Source organism: Stegastes partitus, unplaced genomic scaffold (assembly GCF_000690725.1).
Source record: "Stegastes partitus isolate 25-593 unplaced genomic scaffold, Stegastes_partitus-1.0.2 Scaffold311, whole genome shotgun sequence".
Classification (NCBI taxonomy): Eukaryota; Metazoa; Chordata; class Actinopteri; family Pomacentridae; genus Stegastes; species Stegastes partitus.
Window position 1 is genome coordinate 469,996 of NW_007578042.1, and position 19,933 is coordinate 489,928.

At 40.8% G+C, this 19,933-nt stretch overlaps 1 protein-coding gene across 2 annotated transcripts; it reads right to left on the bottom strand.

Moving 5' to 3' along the window:
• Nucleotides 1-407: 407 nt before the first annotated feature.
• On the bottom strand, nucleotides 408-19,633 carry LOC103358452 (homeobox-containing protein 1-like). 2 transcript variants are annotated; one of them, XM_008283436.1, is made up of 10 exons: nucleotides 19,454-19,633; nucleotides 13,823-14,314; nucleotides 12,948-13,033; nucleotides 12,715-12,825; nucleotides 11,950-12,106; nucleotides 11,782-11,864; nucleotides 9,353-9,448; nucleotides 8,154-8,242; nucleotides 7,718-7,801; nucleotides 408-7,618 (listed from the first exon to the last, which is right to left on the bottom strand). In XM_008283436.1, the coding sequence occupies exons 2-10, from the start codon at nucleotides 14,311-14,313 to the stop codon at nucleotides 7,295-7,297; spliced, it is 1,521 nt and encodes a 506-aa protein (XP_008281658.1). In that variant the 5' UTR covers nucleotide 14,314; nucleotides 19,454-19,633; the 3' UTR covers nucleotides 408-7,294. The 2 variants fall into 2 exon arrangements, with proteins under 2 accessions (XP_008281658.1, XP_008281657.1); XM_008283435.1 differs by having other exon boundaries at nucleotides 8,154-8,248.
• Between the last annotated feature and the right edge of the window lie 300 nt (nucleotides 19,634-19,933).

The following is a 19,933-nucleotide window of genomic DNA, read 5'->3' on the forward strand; positions in this document are numbered from 1 at the left end:
TGTGTTATATCAAGACAGTAACAGAAGAAAAGTCTGGACTTTAAATGAGGTCTTTCCTTGGAGCAGTGTTCTGTGAGAAACACTGACTTGCTTTAGTGTGGACTTTGTACCTCTGCTGACCTTTTTATATGCACAAAAAGCACCTGCATAACCCACTAAGGGGAAGGAAAAACTCCAAAAAGCAGAAAATGGGCCTCTTTAAAGTCACTAATACAGAACAGCTAAAGGACACGAACAGTGTTTGCTGCCTGAAGTCAAGCTGAACGCTTTCGCCAGCACTTTGTGGCCTTGCTTTGGCCAACGGAGCTAGCTCAGGTTTTGAAACGATCATTGCACGCTTCTTTAACTATTCTGAACATGCACAGGAATGACTAGATGTTGGCCGAAGTATAAAGAAAACACAGTGACACACTGCATGATCAGTTTTTATTCCCTTGTAAATAGAATATCAATAAAAACACACCTTAAAAATAACAAATAAGGTTTATCCAACAGATGAAAAAGTAACAAAAGGCATATGTAGATTTTCTACATAGCGATTACAGAACAGTCTACCGTCCAAAAAAGGCACTAAATCTTGAAATAGAAAAGAACAGGAGGATAAAAAAAAATCAAACTGATACAACATCCTGCTGAGGTTTGACACCTTTTATTTTACAGAGGTTTATTAAAGAGTTTATTGGCAACCACCGTTTTTAACTACTAAAATGTTTAGAGATGATGTCCATTATGAAAGTAGTGTGTCCAATCCCTGGCTGAACATCTACATTTTATTGACTACATGAATGATGCATTTTTCCCCCACATAAATAAAATACAGCATTTCTACTCTTCAAATGTCAGACTGCATCGAACAACACTGACTAATGTAGGAGGACAGTATCCAGTTCTGAGACATGAACTGTCTGAAACCACAGTGACACCAGATCCCTTGTGCTTTCTCTTTGTTCAGACAGCAGGTCTAATATCACATCAAACCTCTACTACATGCACCACGATTTTTGTCATACTAGCAGCCCAGTGCCGACGGAAGCATCTCACATCCAAACAGTACTGTTACATCACCACTATTGCCAGAAGAAGAGGTGGTGGGATTTGGCAGGGCAAAGACAAGCGTGATCAAGGTGCAGTCAGTGCCACAGGTGCACGTACAGGTAAGTATTCCAGAGAAGTAGGCCTGTCCTTTCAAAAACAAAGCAGTACAAGAAGGCAACAGAGGACTGAAGGCAGATGGTAAAACTGCATTCTAACCAATGAGAAGACACATGAAGAGGCTGATGCAGTCCTGACAGAACTGGATGAGCAAAAGCTTTCCTATTACTGTTTTCATTTCATGAGAACTTTGAGTTATTAGGCAACTAAAATACTTTGTGGCACAAAAAGACACTTTTAAAGTCAAAGTCAAGATGCAAACATGTTTGGTTTCCAATCATAAACGTGTGGTTTGCGCACCCTCTTTTTTTAGCTTCTAATTATATTTATGGTTTTAGTGCTGTTTCTTTTTTGTTTTCAAAATCCTGAAAATGACAAACTAACACCAAATAGCTGCTTCAGACCTCCAAAATACATTTTCATGAGAAGACCTTGAAGACAGCACTGGAAATGGCCTAACATCCTGAAACAATTTCAAAACAGCAAATTGTCTCAAAGGAAACCTAATACGCTCATTTCCTGCTACGTGTTTATATTCTGAGACTCTTGTGGAGTAGCTTTGTATGATTCACAGTTCAAAAAAAATCCTTATTTATCTTCTACTGGCCCTTTTTCCAGCCCCTCAGTTCATCCACCATATGAAACAAGCTGTTTTAGCTCCTGTCTCTTTAAGGCCCCCAGCCCTTAAAAAAAACACTTTGTTGTGATTGGCAGGCTTTGTGGAAGCCTTTGCTTGTGAGCACCACCCATAGACTATATGTAAAAGATGGATGCAGCCACCGTGACATCAGCTATTGGTTAGTGAGCGGCCACTTTGAAGCATGAAGTTTGGAATTTGACTATCGCCATCTTGCTCTTCTGAAATCGACACACTCTGCATGCCCATACACTAATAACATGTCAATCTCTAGGTAGCCTTGCCCCAAAACAAACCATCCTTTATCCTCTGTTTTACTCCAAATGGGACCATCATTTACAAAGCGAACATCATCTGTGTTGAAGATGGCTTGAAACTAGCGACTGACACCATAAACTCATGAGGAAAAAGCAGATTCAAGTCACTTTCACATTGGCTTCACTTTTCAGACCTGGAGGCTCGGTCCATCTTTTACACAGTTTATGGCACCACCTCATTCTCTCGCTGAAGTGTAGGTCACTAAAGCAAACGGTAAAGCCTAAGTCCAATCTGAGGTATGAGTAGACAGCACGAACATCCAGTAGAGCAGAACAACTGGTAAATATTATGCTTATTTCCTGCTAATTGTGTGAAATAACAATGGATTTAGTCTTTCAATGAGAAGCTGTTTATAAAGATTTTTCTATGTGCCCTGTTAATATCTGTATGTGTGGCTAACTGCAGTGGAAAACATCTGCTGCCAGAAAATACTCGCAAAATATTATTCTGCTGTCACCAAATGACTGTATAGTATCTCCCTGCACCATTGGTTGTTTGCATGCTGGAGCACACTACATGCCTATAATACTACTTCACCTTGTGTATATTTGAGAGAAGGTGTACATACATTTACCAAGAAGACTGTAGTTTAACTTCGTGGCTGTCCTGTAAGCTTGGCATATGTTACACGTTTGCCGCATTTTTTGAAACTTTGGACATATTTAACATGTATATCCGACAACGCAACATTATATATACGTGACAGAAAATATGGAAAAGTAAAATAGGTCCCTTTCAGAAAGGCTTCTGCTTAGCAGATTAAAAAGAAAAGAAAAAAAACAAACAAACATGTAACCCTTTGTGGGATAGTATATTTTGAAATTGTGGTGTAAATAACTCAAACAAATAATAGAAAGCTACATAACAGACTAGTGATTTCTCAAATGCTTAAAGCAAATACACCCAGGACAGCTCTGCTGCCAAACATTTAAAGAGACATTCCACCACAAAACTTCAATTTTCTCTGACATTTAGTCTGAAACACTGCAGACTTTTGTTTAATACTCCACCAGATTGAGTGACTGATGAGGAGCTTTTGGACCCTGGTGGAGCGTATAAATGAATAAATTCTTTCCTTCTTTTTTTTTGGAGTGGAAATTCCCTTTGCGTTCAAACTTAATATTTATTAGCTCTAGTTTGATGAGGAATTTCCCTTTAAAAAAGACACTGACACTTCTGTAGTCCCAGATCAGTCAGTGTGAGCCGTCTATACAGCCTCATCACAGTTTGCCATCAGTCTCCTCTGAATAAATCAGCTCTACGGTTAGTTTTTCTCTGGACAGTTCAAACTCTGATTCACATTGAAGCAGCTGTGGAAAAATCTGCGGGGTGTAGCTTATAGCTGAGGGCAAGGGAGTGAGGTAATTGTGTTGACGTTTTTCACTCTGAACTAGTAGCTTAGCCTGTAAAGCACCTGGTAAGGAACAATAACGAAACGGTTTGACTGAAGCCGCTTTAGTGTGGGCTGTAACAGAAATTCATAGTGATAGCTTTCTAGCATTAGTAGTGGTACGGTGGCACATGTACAGCCATTGTAGAAGTCATCTGTCATGCACTAAACCTGTGTTGAAATACTGCAAAAAAATAAGGCACTTGAACATAAAACCTTACAGTACACGGACATACTAAAGCTGAACAGAATTCAACGCACTGTTTACTTTTTAACTAGTGAGATTCACCCGTTTCTCTGTAACATGTCAGCAGCTGACCACACTGATGCAAACACAAGAGGTTCACTTTCAGCATCAGGTCGTGGTTCGCGTTTCACCCGTGATCACCCACTACACTTTTGAACACCAACTTTTTGTCTTGTTAAAAATGCAACTTTCGATCAGAACTTCTTCAGAGCTTAAAGCTGCACACATTTCTTTTTACATTTTAAAAAAACAAATGTCTATGTGCACTATGAAAGAGGTGCTTGTTGTGGCGGACCCACACACAATAATCATGTGACTCTCATCAGTCCCCTCTTTTAGCTCACTGTTTTGATTTCCTGACCCACAAACATTACTATTCATCGTGTTTCCAGCCATAGCAGACTGCTGCTTTCAGTCAAACAGCTGCACTAACTCCACTGTCTCCATGCTCAGCACCAGACAGCCGGCGAACAGACTGACCAAGCAGCTAGTTCTGTGTTCGTACAGGCACACTCCCAGGCCAACACCTGTAGAGCACAAAACCATGTGTTGTCGTCTACCAGTTGGAGGATGCTAGCAGGGCTAGCCTTTTAAAGCTTAACCAGGTATCATCTCACACTGAGCCCTGCTCACTTTTGTCAAGGGACAAGTCCAACACACTTTATTCAAACAAATGGTTGTTTGCTAATTGTTGTGGACAACAGGACAGGCCTGTTCTGAAGCTGAAAGTGCACCGTTGGCGTTAATGGTTAACGTGGGGTCATTCTAAATATACTGCTTTTGTTTGACTTACATTATTTTTGAGTGTAAACTCCTTGGGGTCTTTTTGACATTACTATTAAGACATTTAAAAATAAATCAAATTAAAACTTGAATTAATTTTGTTAATGTATGCTTTGTTGTTTGTCTTCTCTGAAGTACAGAAAATGAGAAAATACACAAGAACCATAAATTCTCTGTAGTTTTTCCCCAAGGGGAAATCAAACCAGAGCTACAAGAGGACAGATAAGTGGACTTGCTGTCATCACATGTCGAGGAACAAGACTGATTGTTAATGTTGTGTTTACATCTGTTGGATGTGTAACTAGACAACAGTTTGGTAAAATATGCACAACAACTTGATAAAGTGGTCATCAGCTTGTTCCACTGATGGCCAAACAAGAAATTATTACCACTTTAAGATGCACATCCAACTGTTGACTAAACCGCAAAACATTTCAGAAGAGATGAACAGAATACAGGACCGGAAACTAGAACAAGCTAACCACGTTTAGTGATAAACTACAGAAGAAGCACTTGGTGGTTTATAATATTTAAAATTAAACAGTGTTTAATATAGCTAGGTATCCCCTGGACAACAGTTTAAGAAAGTGAGCCCTGACTTTAAACAATTCCATGTGGAGAAAACAGACTTCTACAATGGCTGTAACTGACATACACATCCACGATTAGACTCTGATAGAACATTTAGTTTTCAACTAAAGAAGCTTCTTGCAGTAGTTGTTTAAAGAGAATTCATTCAACGCGAACTACTTTTTGGAGGAAAACATTGTTTTCTCTCTTCTTACGGCCGCTGTGATCAGTCACTCATAGTGATCAATTAAACGTTTTAACCACAGGAACTTTAAGCACCATGGTATTGATCCAATAAAGTGTCATTTAAAATACAACTTAAACATGACGGTATGTGTTTAGAACACATGGCATATAGAGCACAAACACAGATTTACCCTAAAAGGAAAATTATGCATTTTGCTTTCAATAACTTGACACATCTGATGTGTCTTTGATTAGCATATCTCTAATACATAGTTCCATCCACGACTATCATACACTCAAAAAATACACAAATTTCAAAACTTAATACTTTGGCTAATGTTTCACTCACCTTTCACCAACAAGAAAGACTCATACTGATAGTTTCTCTCTTTTGAAGCTAATATGTCTATATACTGTATATAGAAATGTATTAGGGTACATATACTGTGTATAAGCGTGTGTGTGTGTGTGTGTGTGTGTGTGTGTGTGTGTGTATGCACACATACACATTTAGTATATGCATGTATTCATCTCACACTTTAATGTGTAGTATCTAAACAGCTTTGATAAACTGTTTAATCCCTCCCAACTGACTGATCTGTACTGATATGTTCTCACAGTGATCAATCATTCCACCAGGTCACTGAGCAGGTAACTGGGCACAAAGGAACAAACTAAACCAATCACCTGGATATCCTGGTGTCTAGCTTTTATACACCTCTGTCAACAGTTTCAGCGACCTTCGACATTTATGTCATAAAGATTTTTTTTAAATTGCTTATTTTTGATATGGAAGCAAAGACAGGCTGTAAGGATTTGAATCCTATTACAAACTGTAGATCTAGTTGTGAACTTTTATCTCGATTGAACACCACTTGGTGATGTTTGAATAGTACAGAATTCATTTTATTGAAATACTGTATTTAGAAAATCGATAAGGCTTAAACTCCAATTTCAAATTTCCTTTGGGTAATTTCAAGTAGTGCATTTAAAACTATTCATAGATTTAAAAAAAAATAAATTATGTTAAAGTCAAAGTGACTGAAATCCTAAAATCTAAATTTGCGACTCTGAAAAACAAAACAAAGTTTTAAAATTACATCATATTATATTCAGCAATATTTAAACACTACCATTTACCAATGAGTAATGATCAGGTTATATAATTGGTTATTAAACTATTAAAACATTTCTAATCATGTGTATTGGCCTTTCAGAGCTTCCATATATTTAGCTTATGTTATCAGGAAGGGGAGGGTCACTCTGATTTTTTTCTCTTTTGCACATTTTTAAAAACCATCTTGGGCTCACAGAAACATGCTGTGACCTCAAGCTTATTCTACTGTCTAGACAGAATCAGCAGTGATAATTTGAAACATAAAGACCTGTGATGAAATATCCTTTTAAAACAAGCCATTAAAATGAATTTAACTTTCAAATTCATGTAGTTATTATCTTTTGAGGCTGTTCAGTTGTGTTGTGATCACAGTGCAAGACCCTGATACTATTTGAACCCCATGTCAAATACAGTGTTGTCCTGCTGTGAAAAATGCAGTTTCCAAAGAAATCTGCACAATGCATCGTGTTCTGTTCATTAGCCTTTTATGGAAGACCTAAAATGCCTAATATGAAATAAATCAACAAAGACAAGCCACACAGACTGTCACAGCTTGTGTTTCCTTACATGTGCATCATAGTTGAACGTTATAAATGATTTCACTTTCTTCGTTGAATTTGTTCTTATGTACACTTTAAGTCTTCCATAGATGGGGAACACTTGAACAAATAAAAGTTTCCCGTTATTATTAATATTATTATTATACACTAATAATGCCTATAAGAGCGTAGCAGAGCAGGTTGGTGGTTGGAGGTAGGGTTGGGAGGTATCTCAGGGTTGGAGTTTACACGACTTTTGGTCATTTTTTTTTCACTTATTACATTCCTATAAAATCTGGTTGCATATAATGACACCTGTTCATCGCTCCGACAGCTCTGATATCTGCCGCCTCTTTCAGTCGTCCTCCAGCGTTTCCGTCTTGATGTCATTCCCCATGCTGCACCCAGCGCCATCCTCCTGACTGGCCAGGGCTGGGCTGCTGTGACTCCCTGCCGCTTTCTCCAAACCGTCCTGAGGCTCGGACAGTGCGCTGTGAATGGTGGGCTCATCCTGGAGGGAGGGGGAAGGGGGGGACCAGGACACACCTGTTAGTCTAGCACCTTCCGCCTGAGGACCCACCCCCGACATTAGGGAGCGACCAATCAGAGAAGTGCCCCTCTGTGCAGCCACTCCCCCTCTACCCAGGGCAGAAAACCAGCTTGGAAGCAGTGTGGGAACCTGAGCAAAGAGAGGAAAAGGGAGGACGGGTTAGTGGATATATAACTCATCTAGATTCTTGATTAATGCTCGTGTGATGTGGAGACAGTCGCCTTGTACCTGGGTGGGAGAGGACAGGTCTGCTCGACTGAAACCAAACTGCCTGGCTGAAGCTCTCTTGTCAAATAAGGACACCTCACAGCCCTGTGGCAGAGCAAGGTATACAACAACAAAGTTATTCTACTGTCACATTATTGTCATGATGCTGTGAACCTGACCTGTGACTTCCTTCCAACTACTTCTGTGTCTATACGTAACATGTAAAAGTTGTTATAATATCTTGCTAATTAAGTCTCTCTAAACTCATGGATTAAATCATTTAAATATGTGAAACAGAAAACTGAACTAATTTTGTTAAGTTTTATACACTATACTATCCAAAGGTTCACTGAACCCATCTGCTTGCTCAGTTTATACAAACTGAACTGAGCTCAGTGTGAAAAGATGTGCAGATGTGGATTAGCTCAAGTTTATTTGACGTCTACATCAGCATCACCTGGTCAGGGAAGTCATTGCCATCCACTTCATCACTGTTGGACTGACCACCTGGACTTTGAACCTCGATGCCGTGGCTCTCCAAGATGGCTGCTTCTTCAAAAACACAAACTTCATCATAGCATATCAGCTCTAGAGAGCAACACATTCAGATGCAAGCAACAGGTGATGCAAGCAGTCACAAGCTGCTCTTGTAGAAAAACAACTTCCTGCCACTGTTACTGGTGAAAATGAAACAACTGCAAAAGGAAGGAGTGTGTGTTCCTCACTGTTGCTCCAGAGGGGTGTAATGTGGAGCAGGTTCATCAGCCTGGCTGTGTTTCTGTTTGCTGACTTGACAAAACCTAAAAGTTAATTTATTTATTTGACCACTCACTGACTCTCTTTTTTCTAACATGACAGCTGCACATTAGAGCATTCAAAGTGTGGACTTCCTTTATTCAAACATGATACTCAACAAGTGCATTTAGGTTTGACACTGTCTCTTAAATAATGGATATGTTGAAATCATTTTGGCCAAATCAGAGGGAAATGAATGTTATTGACTGGATACTCTGTGTTATGAATACCAGCAAACTGATCAATTTTCTAATCTGTGTTTTATTAGCTGCAACACCAGTCGCGTGAACAGACTGGGAGGCTAACCAGGACAAAGCATAAAAACACATTAATGCATTTCCTGCATCAACAAACGAAGGCATGTAGGTTATCATGGCAAAGCAGCACACACAGTTTGTGCTACTGTAACTGCACAGCTGCATTCAGTGGCAACATTAACTTACAGCTCAACAGGTTTGCAGGTACAAAATGTCCCCTCAGCTGAGAATCTGTTCACTTCTAGAGAATCACTAAGAAAAGGACTGATGGTGCTTAGGCTCAACATACCTGCTAACTAATTCATCTGGTATTGTAGTAAACCCCTCAGGCGTGTGTGAAATTCTACAGAGATGATGATGACAAGCAGCATGGTATGTTCAGATTAGGTGTTAGAGAAAAGAACACTGAGCTGGCAAACCAAGATGTGAACTGAACAGTAAAAGCTCTGCCACTGACAGACTGTGAAACCAGTGGATATAAGGCTGTTACCTTCTCACACCAACATCTCCTGTATGTATGACTATAGTAGCATCCAATGCTGTACAGACAGACAGACAGACAGACACAGACACACACACACACACACACAGAGGTAGACATTACCAATGTTAGCACGCCTCTTGATGTCTTTGCGGCGGTTGGCAAACCAGTTGTAGACTTTCAGCGATGTTACCCTCTCTAAATCAGACAGCTTTTTTCCTGTAACAAACACACACAGATCAGACATCTGAGGGGTATACTATGAAGCAAGTTTGACAGAGCCAGGCTTTCTTTGTGTAAGCCGAATTGACAAAACCGAAAGAGATTACGGGTATCACAAACTTAGTTATAAACTTTCTTTGTCAACTCAGGCTTTCTGTTACAGACTCTGTGCGCGTTCACATAAAAAGGGGCGTTTAACGCATCACGTGACTCTTCTTTTGCACAAAATGAAACGATCGTGTGCAGCTGCTTCAGTCAGCAGGTTGTTTTAATGGAGAACAATGAGGAATATATTAAAAAATAAAATCGACAGTAAAAAGCGTCGCTTCGGCAAGTGGTGCAAGACAGGAATGCTGTCAGAAAACTGTTAAATGTATTAATATATAATATTTTACCGCAGCCACTTATTTCCAACTGACAGCTGCATTAAAGTTAAACTTTAAACTTCATACATTTAAACATGATATTGTATTGAAGTGCATTTAGGTCTGACACTGTCCCATAATGCAGGATATCACTTTAATTTATGCCCAATCAGAGTGAAATTAATGTTATTGATTGAATATTCTCTGTAATAAATACCAGTAGAATAATCCATTTTCTCATCTGTGTTCTATCAGCTGCAGTACCAGCAGTGTAAACAAACTTGACAGCAAATCAGAGCCAAACATTAAAACATATTTATGGGATTTCTGCACCAACAACTTAAGATGTCGGGTTCCCATGGCAACGTGATCTTTACAGTTGGGCTGGACTCAAACATCCAAATATCCGAATATTCGGTCGTTGTGATGGTATATGATATAATTTCGCCCACGACCTGCCACCAGCCTGCACACCTGCCGCCGATGGTGGCAACAGAACTGTGACCGCCAAGCTAAACTGGCATTAGCAGCCAAATACATGGGTGGAGCGCTCCGTCTCCAGTGTGTGAGATTGTAACTACATGGCTTCATTCAGTGATACTAGTAACGTACATCTCAGCATGTTTGTAGATAAAACACATTCCCTCAGTTGAGAATCTGCATCGCTCATAAATAATAGTCAGGAAATTATTTGGTTAAAGGGAGACGCTTCTTGCAGCTGATTTAAATCAGAAACTCGGAACATAACCTGCTCCCAAGCAGGTTAGCGCCACAGCATAAGGTACCATGGAGATCTAGCCAGGTAATAAGAGAGTCACCTTCGTGATACTGAAAACTCTGACTTTAAGCTCAACATACCTCGCTAACCAACTAATCTGGCTTTGTAGTAGAGCCCTCTGGACTGCTGCTCCTCTGCCCTTGGCTCCTTCACTCTTTCTCTGTAGTTGTTTTTGAAAGCTCATTCAAGCAGTGTATATCTTTGAGGCAATGCTAAGTTCTTTGTTCTTTGATAAATTACACTTATTTTAGTTTACAACAGTTAAAAGTTTCATTGCTGCTGCTGAATTATCCAACATATTCAAGTAGTGCGTTGGTCACGATGTGACTCTTCTAGTTACCATATTTCATTATATAACAACACCAATATACAGTTAGCCACAAGTATAGTTCACCTCAAATAAAACCACTTCAGTATAGCAAGTTGCAGCATTGATAAGCAGACATAAAAACATGATACTAAGTATCAAGCACTATGAGATGACTTCTTGTTGTAAATATGCGCTATACAAATAAAATTGAACTGAATTAAGCACAGAGCAGAGGGTGCACCGTTGTTTCTCCTATATAATGCCTTTTATCATTATGAGGCACAGTGAGGCACACCTTACACTGGAATATTTTGCTGTCTCGAAGGCTAAAGAAGGTGCACCAGGTTAGAAGTGCAACAAGAACATGCATGTTTCCTCTCATGGCTTGCTGTGTGCCATGAAATCGTCCCATCGTATAAGACGATGGTGAGTTCTGCTGATCCTAAAGATCCTGAAGCGTCTGAGGTAAACAGTCACCACAAACAACGTGAACTGTATTTGGGCATGCTACAACACCTGCTCACAATTCACTGGTTTTTGGCCAAAGTAACACAATCACCCTCCCGACCCACTCACCAGATCTTTCTCCCTGTGGCTTATTCCCATTCCCCTGAATAAAATTCAAGTTGCTGTTTCCAGCACACATCACATATGGAGCTTGATGCATTTCCTGCATGGCAGTAGTGCTGGGAGCAGTGTCTCACTGCACAAGGACACTACTTGGAAGGGGATAACCACCAGATTTCAATTAGTTACGGCTTTTGCTTTTATAGGCCCAGTCAGAGAGTATTTTGATCGCACCTTGTAATTGTAAGATCATCATTTATTTCCACTCAGTAATTGACTAGGATACAGTCCAGAGCAGTCATAACCATACCTGGTTTCTGAATGACGGCATTGCAGGCAGTGGCTATCTCCTCTCTCTTGGCCTCATCAGGGTACTGGTTGTCACTGAAATAGCTGCAGATACACATTATACTTTATTTTCAGTTTCTTCCCATTACCTGTTGTCTCAACCCTCAAATAGCTAAACACTCATACTCACCTCTCCATGACAGCCAGACACTCCTTCCTCCAAGTGAATCTGCTCCCGCGTCGCAGACGGAAGCCGCCAGGGGCTGAACCAAAGGGGGGCGGGGCTTGGTGCCAGTCCATCATGTCCTCCAGTGCCAATGGGGCCGCTCGCATGGCTAGAGTGGCACCTAGAGTCCCAGACGTCACACAGCGTTACTCGTTGTTTCTCAAAAAATATGTTGGACTATTAACGTCATCAGGTTGTGAGTGCAGAGAGTAAATCATTCCTATCAGGGCTGGCTTTTATTTTTATTTCATGGCATTCAGCTAAATAATCAAATCAAGGTCGAGATATTCTGATAAAAACATGATACTTTTTCCCTCGAGGAATTACAAAGACATTACATTATATTTTTTCACAGTGCATTCACTATGTTTACCTCAACTTCACACATTGTCACCTTTGTTCAATCAGTACCATATAGTCTTTTTTTCTGTAATTGAAGCCATTTCATGGCAAATACATGTCATGGCTATTTTTTGTTTCAAAAGGCTCTTTGATGACAACTTACTGTTACATCTCCACATACTCACAGAATTATAGCAAAAAAAAAAAAATATTCACCTCCTTTTAGTTCATACTGAAATCAGTCGACAGTGTAAGTCTTTGAGTCGGAGCATCTAAATGGCTACTGAAAAACTTTTCTCCCCATTTATTTTAGGGTATTTCTTCCACAGGTAGAAAAGTGAGTTGTTACATAAGAGGTGTGGGCCTGATGGAGGAAGGTGGGGTTACCAGGGTTTGTCTTCTCCAGCTGGTACCAGCGGAAGAAGGCTCGTTTCTTCTGCTCACTGAGGTCCGATCCTTGCTGTAGGAGCCAGTGGGAGATCCGACTCTGACTGATCCCTGGAGGAAAAAGAACCAGAGTCAGACCTGTGTCTCTCAGTGGGTTCGAGTCTTGATGAGAATGGCAACACTTTCTGTGTCTGTGTCGGCCCAGCTGAAGAAGAGATGAAGTTATTGCTCACCTGTTACCTGAGCAACCACAGCCTGGGAGATTCGCCTGTTAGCCAGGAAGGACTTAATCTCTTCTTTGATCACAGCACTGTCCCTCCTACAAGCAGAGTACAATGCATATCTCTACCACTTGAAGTCAAACAATAAATAACACATATAACAACACAGGGGTTACACTAATAACAGATGTAACTCTGTCTGCAGTTCACATATATATTTATGGCTGTTGCAGCTGAATGTGTGAAAGAACCAGAAGCCTGATCCTGCTGTAATATTCTCTGCTCTCCTTCTGGTTTGATTTCATCTTCACACATCTTGGAATCAATACTGCTCTGATTGCTGCTGTCTGGCTGCAGCCCTCAGATGAGAGGCACTAGAGTGCATATGTGCATTTGTGTGTGTTTCGTAGGTCTGACTGTATGTTGCACAGTAATCCTCGCATCAGATTGCAATTCAGAGCGAGCTACAAGCAAGCTCTGGGCCTTCGCTGCAGCAATCTACTGTATATATCGTCACTGGGTTCCAAAACCACAAGTATGCAGCCAGTTTTGACGCTCTTAACTACTGTCAAGATGGCAGAGCTGCCTTTCAAACAGATTGCTGAAGTTTCGTAAATGCATGTTGTATCAAATTTTAAATGAATGCTAGTCTGTTTGTTGCTCTTTGCTATTTGTTTACAACTGACTTGTTATGCACATCCATGCTTAACTGTTAACTTGCTGCCATGATGCAACACTGTTGTCACACAACACTGCACCAAATCAACCATTAAGATAACCTCCCAGAATACCTAATCTGCTCTGGGCTGGTTCTGCCTGGTTCTGCCTGGTCTTGTAAGCTCTGCTGTAGTGTACTCCAAGTCACATCAAGTCTAAGGGGATCTTACCTCATCAAGTCCTCCACCTTATCATCGACATCTATGTCCTCTTCACTGGCTTCAAACCCGTAACCCTGTGTGGTCACACTGCCACTAACGACAGCGAGGGGAAAGCGGGGCGGTGAAAGTTTCCCATTGGTGACGGCAACTAGACCATTCTGTGCTACCGTTGCTATGGCAACAGGTGAGGCTACTGGAACCGGCAGAGGTGGGGAGGTGGTGTCGAAGTTGTTGTTGGGCGACAATGTGAGACGGCTGTCTGGAAAACTTGTCTGAGTGGCGGTGGAAGTCATAGAGGAAGAGGCAGCAACGGTATTGGAAGATGAGGGAGGCATGTAGGAAGGTTTATGGGCCAACTTGTGTCCATGTTGCCGGTCCAGGTGGTCCAGGGTGTCCAGTGCATGGAGGACCTCTGCCTGGGTGATACCCGTCCTCCGTAGCCTCTGGAGGAGGTCAATCTGCTCAATGGTGAAGCGAGGCTCCTCACACTGCTGGAACATCCTGGAGGAGTAACGGGGATTTTAAACCATTACTTATTTGACAGCTGCAGGTCGTAATTACTTTGCAGAACAGGATTTGTCAGGTATGTACATAAGCTTATAGACTACATAAAAGATAGCGGTCAGGCTTGAAAAATGAACCTAATGCAGAAGTACCTCAAACCTGCACTTCTTTTCAACAGTCAGCAGAGGGCTGCTCCACTTGTTGCAAAAAGCAGTGCAACTGATGATGAGAAAATGACCCTACTTTTCACTTAGTTTATTACCGCAGTAAACAGTTTCCTTATGACTTCATGGTTTCAGTAGCTAGCTTCCAGTTTACCTCAACACAGCATGATGTTCATTTTGTATATTATGGCCACAATCAGAGCAAAAAAAAGCAATAAAACAAGGTATGTTGCAGTTTTCTTGTGACTGACAAATCGCTACCTCGATAGTGCCAAATTCATTCTGAAGCCAAACTGGAGTGACATCACGCTGGCTGCATCTATCTCTTATTTCAGTCTATGGATCAATTACCAGTGTCCCTGGTTACCATTAAAGCTGTAAGGACTGCCACATACTGCATACTAGACATCAGTAATGTGCTGCAAACAAAACCATTCTTTACAACCAGCATTTTTTTTTGTATATTTTCCTAAAAACAAATAAGAAATAAACTAAGCACAAAAACAACTAAAAATAATTATTTGCATCAGTAAAACTTGAAGATATGCTCTGGAGTTTATGACCACGAGTAGTGCTATGGAACAATGTATGACAAAAAGAAAGTTGCAATGTGCGTGTCTACAGTATCTTCCACAGTCTGCCGTGGCTTTCGTGCTATTGTGTTGACTGACAGCCGCTGATGAACCTCCAAGAAGCTAAGCACCAATGAGGTAGAGAAACACAGCTGGCAAGCAAATGTGAATGTAAACAATGCACAATTTAAATATTATTCACATACTTTTGACCTTAAAAAATACACGCACGCAACTTAACAGTTGCTTGTTTAGAGCAAATCTCCACAGTACCTTAAAACCTGAAATAAGATTTCCATCCTTGACGGCTTTGCAACACCAGTGGTTCTTAGAGGTAAAGTGAATGTTAATCTGACGTGCCCCGAGGTTTGTTTGAAGTAAAACATAGTTATCAGTGGTGGCAAAAAAATAGCTGAAAGCATTCATTATGTAATGTAATTTTCATAAAGAAGACTAACGCAGACAGCCATCAGTGTCATCTGGCACAGTAGCACTATAACTGAGAATTGTCCTCTACAAACCTGCAGTGTCGGAATCACTGGCTGCTATTTTCCACATCACATCCAGGACCCGCATGTATTAAACAAGAAAACTATTATACACTGTAATGAAAGAATGCAAATACATTAAATGACTATTGGAAAAAAAATACCAGTGTCAGTCTTATTGTGGGTAATGAAAACTAGCATTTTCTAATTCTAATTAACTGATACAGTTTTAGCTCATTCGTGACCTTCCTCTGCTCACTGAGCTTCACATCTCCGAAAAAACACCAATGAAACAATCACAGAACAAAAATGGCAGCACAGTCACATCTGTGAGCTTCCTGCCTGCAGATTTACAACATACACACACACACACACACACTGTAAGACATCGCCTCTCAGCAGCTGCTATCCAGATATGAAGTGCATTCCTCCAGATTAAATAAGGCTTCTATTATAGAGGATATGTTTTTCCAACCGCAGAAATGTAACATTATGCAAAAATGTTATGGACCCAGTTCATTATGTACTATTGCCTAGAAGATTTCAGATCAGACACATCCTCACCTCAGTGCAGCTTTAGCATATAACAGGTTAATTCTTTTCTATAATTGTAGTTTGATATGCCATGTATTTTTAAACGTGCAGTGCATTTGTGTCGTTTCTAAAAAAACGGCTATACTAACAGTCACTAAGCTGAGCACAGAGAGAAAAAGGGAGCACACGAAAGGAACATAAAGAGAGAAGAGAGAGATAACACATCTGTCTTGATGCTGTTCTTTTTGACGCAGAGAACAGAAACAGGCCACAGCAGAAAATCAAAGTCAGCAGACATATCAACGCTTATAGATATAAGACAGGGAGGTTGAGGGCAAGTGTGTATGTGTGTGTGCACGTCTCGGGAAGAATGCCAAGAAAAATTTACATCTCAGGCAGCCAAGCTTCATACTTTCTCTCACTGCTGCAGAGGATGACTCATGCTGTATGAAGTTAGGCTGATACACAGGATCGATACTAGACTGCTTAAATTATGGCGAAATGATTATCTCAATTATTTACTACACCTAATTTCATTTTATAACTGATCTACATCATCTGTCCTAAGTTTGAAATATTTTGTTGTGCATTGACAATCAATCCACAATTCTACATTCACATTTTACATTCCAATGTTTCTTCATAAAACTGATTTGAAATTAACACGCAAGCAAAAATACTGGCTTTCAACACAGCTGTAACACAAAGGTAAACATTATATAGCATCTGTACTTGTTCCTTGTAGTGTGTTCTTAAACTAAGTCTCATTTGAACAAAGTGGTACATGCAAGTAAACTGAAAGTATAAGAAGCCCTTAAATATTACTTTACTTTACTGTACTAACTATAAAAACTAATAAGACTTAGGCCCATGCTTGGTGCCCCTCTGAGTCTGAGTTTGTAGTAAGTGGTTAAGTGGCTACAAACCACTTCAAAACTGAAGTTCAGCTGAGTTTACTTTTATTCTTTCTATGCAATGTAAACTATGAGGACTAAACTAGCTGTGTTAATTTTGCAAATGCAGTGTTGTGTAAATGATATATTACTCGAAATATATATAATCATTTAAGTTTAAAGAATGAGAATACTTAATCTTGAAGGTTTATTCATTATATGTTACTCATTATAATGTTGATTTATAAAGATTTGTGTGCTTGTAAGGTATGTTGTTCTGCAGGACAGGGTTCTCATTGTTGGGAGGAAACAGATGAGTGTGTGACTGCAAGATAATCCGATAACCGATAACCAGGACGAGCTGTGGATGTGGACAGGATATAAAGATATGGGGCGTACATTCCAGGGAACGAACCAACGGACAGGAAGATGTAAAACAAGTTTGTGTGACATTTTGTGCAACCTGTCATGTGACTGAACAGTATAAGAAAGGGTCAGAGGAAAAGGTCTTAGTCTCACTCTGTCTGATGCTAGGGAGAGTTTGACCCGGAGCTCTGTAATGCAATATTCAGTGTGTGATCAAATTGATTAATTGAGACTGTGCTGAATTTGTTTCGTCTTTACAAACGAACACGCGGAGAAAAGAGAATCTTCTCCAACAACAGTAAAATGCAGTCTAAACAATGTGTGCCTATTTGAAGTCCAGAAAGGAGCAAGATGTGCTGATAGAATGACTTTTAGATAAACACATATATCTAATCAAATCTGAAAATTTCCCACAGATTCTCATATTGTGTAAAATTAAAACAGTGTGGGATTTTGAGACACAATAGTTATTTCAATTGTAAGCAAAAAGATCCAGTTTACACATTTTTTTAAAGCATGTGGGAGAGTAAAACTTTTCAGGGAGTACAATCAATGTTACAAAACAGTCGTTTGTGGCTGCCACAGGAAAGCGTTCAAATTATGAACAGTAAGTTGGTCTCTACCAGCCACTTCTGTCAGGACACCAACCTTCCTTAAAGGTGGTCCTACCAGAGACAACACAGTGGATTTTAAACGCACAATGACAACAAGTGATCAGGAGACACACTAAACGTTTTACTTCCTCTCCTTAGAAAAGAATCAATTTATCATAGCCTCATAGATAAAATGTGCCAACTTTGAAGGAGTGTATCTGAAACTGCGCTGTCCAGATTAGTTTAGAATTATGCTTTTAGGGGACATAAAAACTCACCTAAATTTAACTATCCAGTACCTTCACCCACCTGGTGAAACTATAAACACAGACATGCTACAGACAAGGTTTCTTCCATACATTATCACAGTTGTCCAGATTTTGTCTGGTAGTTTTTGATGTGACAAAAACAGATATGACCTCATGCAATGATGCCATAGAAATAATGTTGTGTGGTTATTTTTGCAACCAAACCAGCAAGTGTCTGATGATGTGATGCTGGACAGAATATGTGAGCGACTAATAATCAAACAGCGCTGACCTGCACTGCTGAGCTCCTGGACAGAACTGCTTAAGCTACAGGAAGGGCATAAACGCACAGAAACACTAAAGGTATAAACAGGGGCTTCAGGAACACTCTCCAAAGCAATGTGGCTCTCCAAATGACAGCCCTCAAGTGTTGTTCAGCAACACAGTGAAGCTACAGCAGAGCTGCTGGTCCTGACCTCGACCTGGATCACTCTGGTCAGCTGAGGCTCCTCACCATCTGATCCCTCCTCACACCAAGCTTGACTGGGCTGTCACTTCATCTAGATTTGTGTTTTTCCAACGATAATTTCAAGTTTTCTGTACTTGAAGGCTTGCTTCCAAGAAAAGATAAACAAGTTAATGATAAACTGCATTATAACCCGTGAACCCGGTGACCTGAGCTCCTACCCAGACGTGGCACCGACGGTACCGGGGCTGCAGACATGTGCCAGAGGAGCACAGAAAACACACAGAGTCCTTTAATTACAGTCTGCAACTTGTTCACTCGACTCCAAACCCAAAGAGAGCAGACGGTCGCGTTTTATACGAGCAGCTTTAATTTACCTGCTTCTCGAAACTAGGTCTGCCCTATAGAGGGGGTCTCAGACGCTGTGAAGATAGTAGAAACCAGCACCTCGTTCCGGCGTATCCCTGACTAACTGCCCGCCTGTGAGCCAGCAGAGCGGTCCGATAGCCGCCGCTCGGCCGGTCCTCCATGAGCACCGCGTCCAGCCGCTAGCAGCTCATAGAGCAGCCGCAGGAAAAGTTGACGTTCTGTTGATTAAGTGTTTGTTGGTCAGCTACACACATGCTACTCTCTGCTGTTCAGACAACACCGCTAATACCAGTTAGGCTCGGGTAAAACTTGACCGCCGACGAAAACGCAGCGAAGCGACGATCTTAGCGGAGTTTGCAGTTATGAGCAGAGAAAAAGGAAACGCAGCGGCTAGCAGGACCGACTGAGGACAGCCGGAGTTGGAGCTGCAGGACTTCTCCTACCTGATTATTCCAGTAGAAGAGCCTCCACAGACGCTGCTTTGACCATATATCTGTTGCCTCGGGCCGCAGGGACACACGGACGCTGACAGTTTTCCCAAAATGTCTCCTCCGATTCTAATTGGGCTTCAATTCGCCGTCAGACAGATTCGCCTTTTGTCCGGCAGACAGGCGCCATGTTGACACAATGACGCAAGGAACGACGGGAGTCGCAGTTTAGAGAGTTTACTGTAAACAGAGGCGTCGCTTGGAGGCACCTGGACGGGCCGGACCCACCGGCAGCACCAGGACCCGGCCTCAGGGGCGCTATCAGCCATGGGGAGGCTTCTATGAGTTTGTTCCCAATAAATTTTTATTTTTTATTTTTATTTTTTCAAATAAGCAGACAATGTCATTATTTCGGGTTTTTAAGGCGGTAGCACACACTAAAAAACTGTCTCAACAAAAATTACAAAAGAATAAGGTCATCTTGCAGAGGTTGAA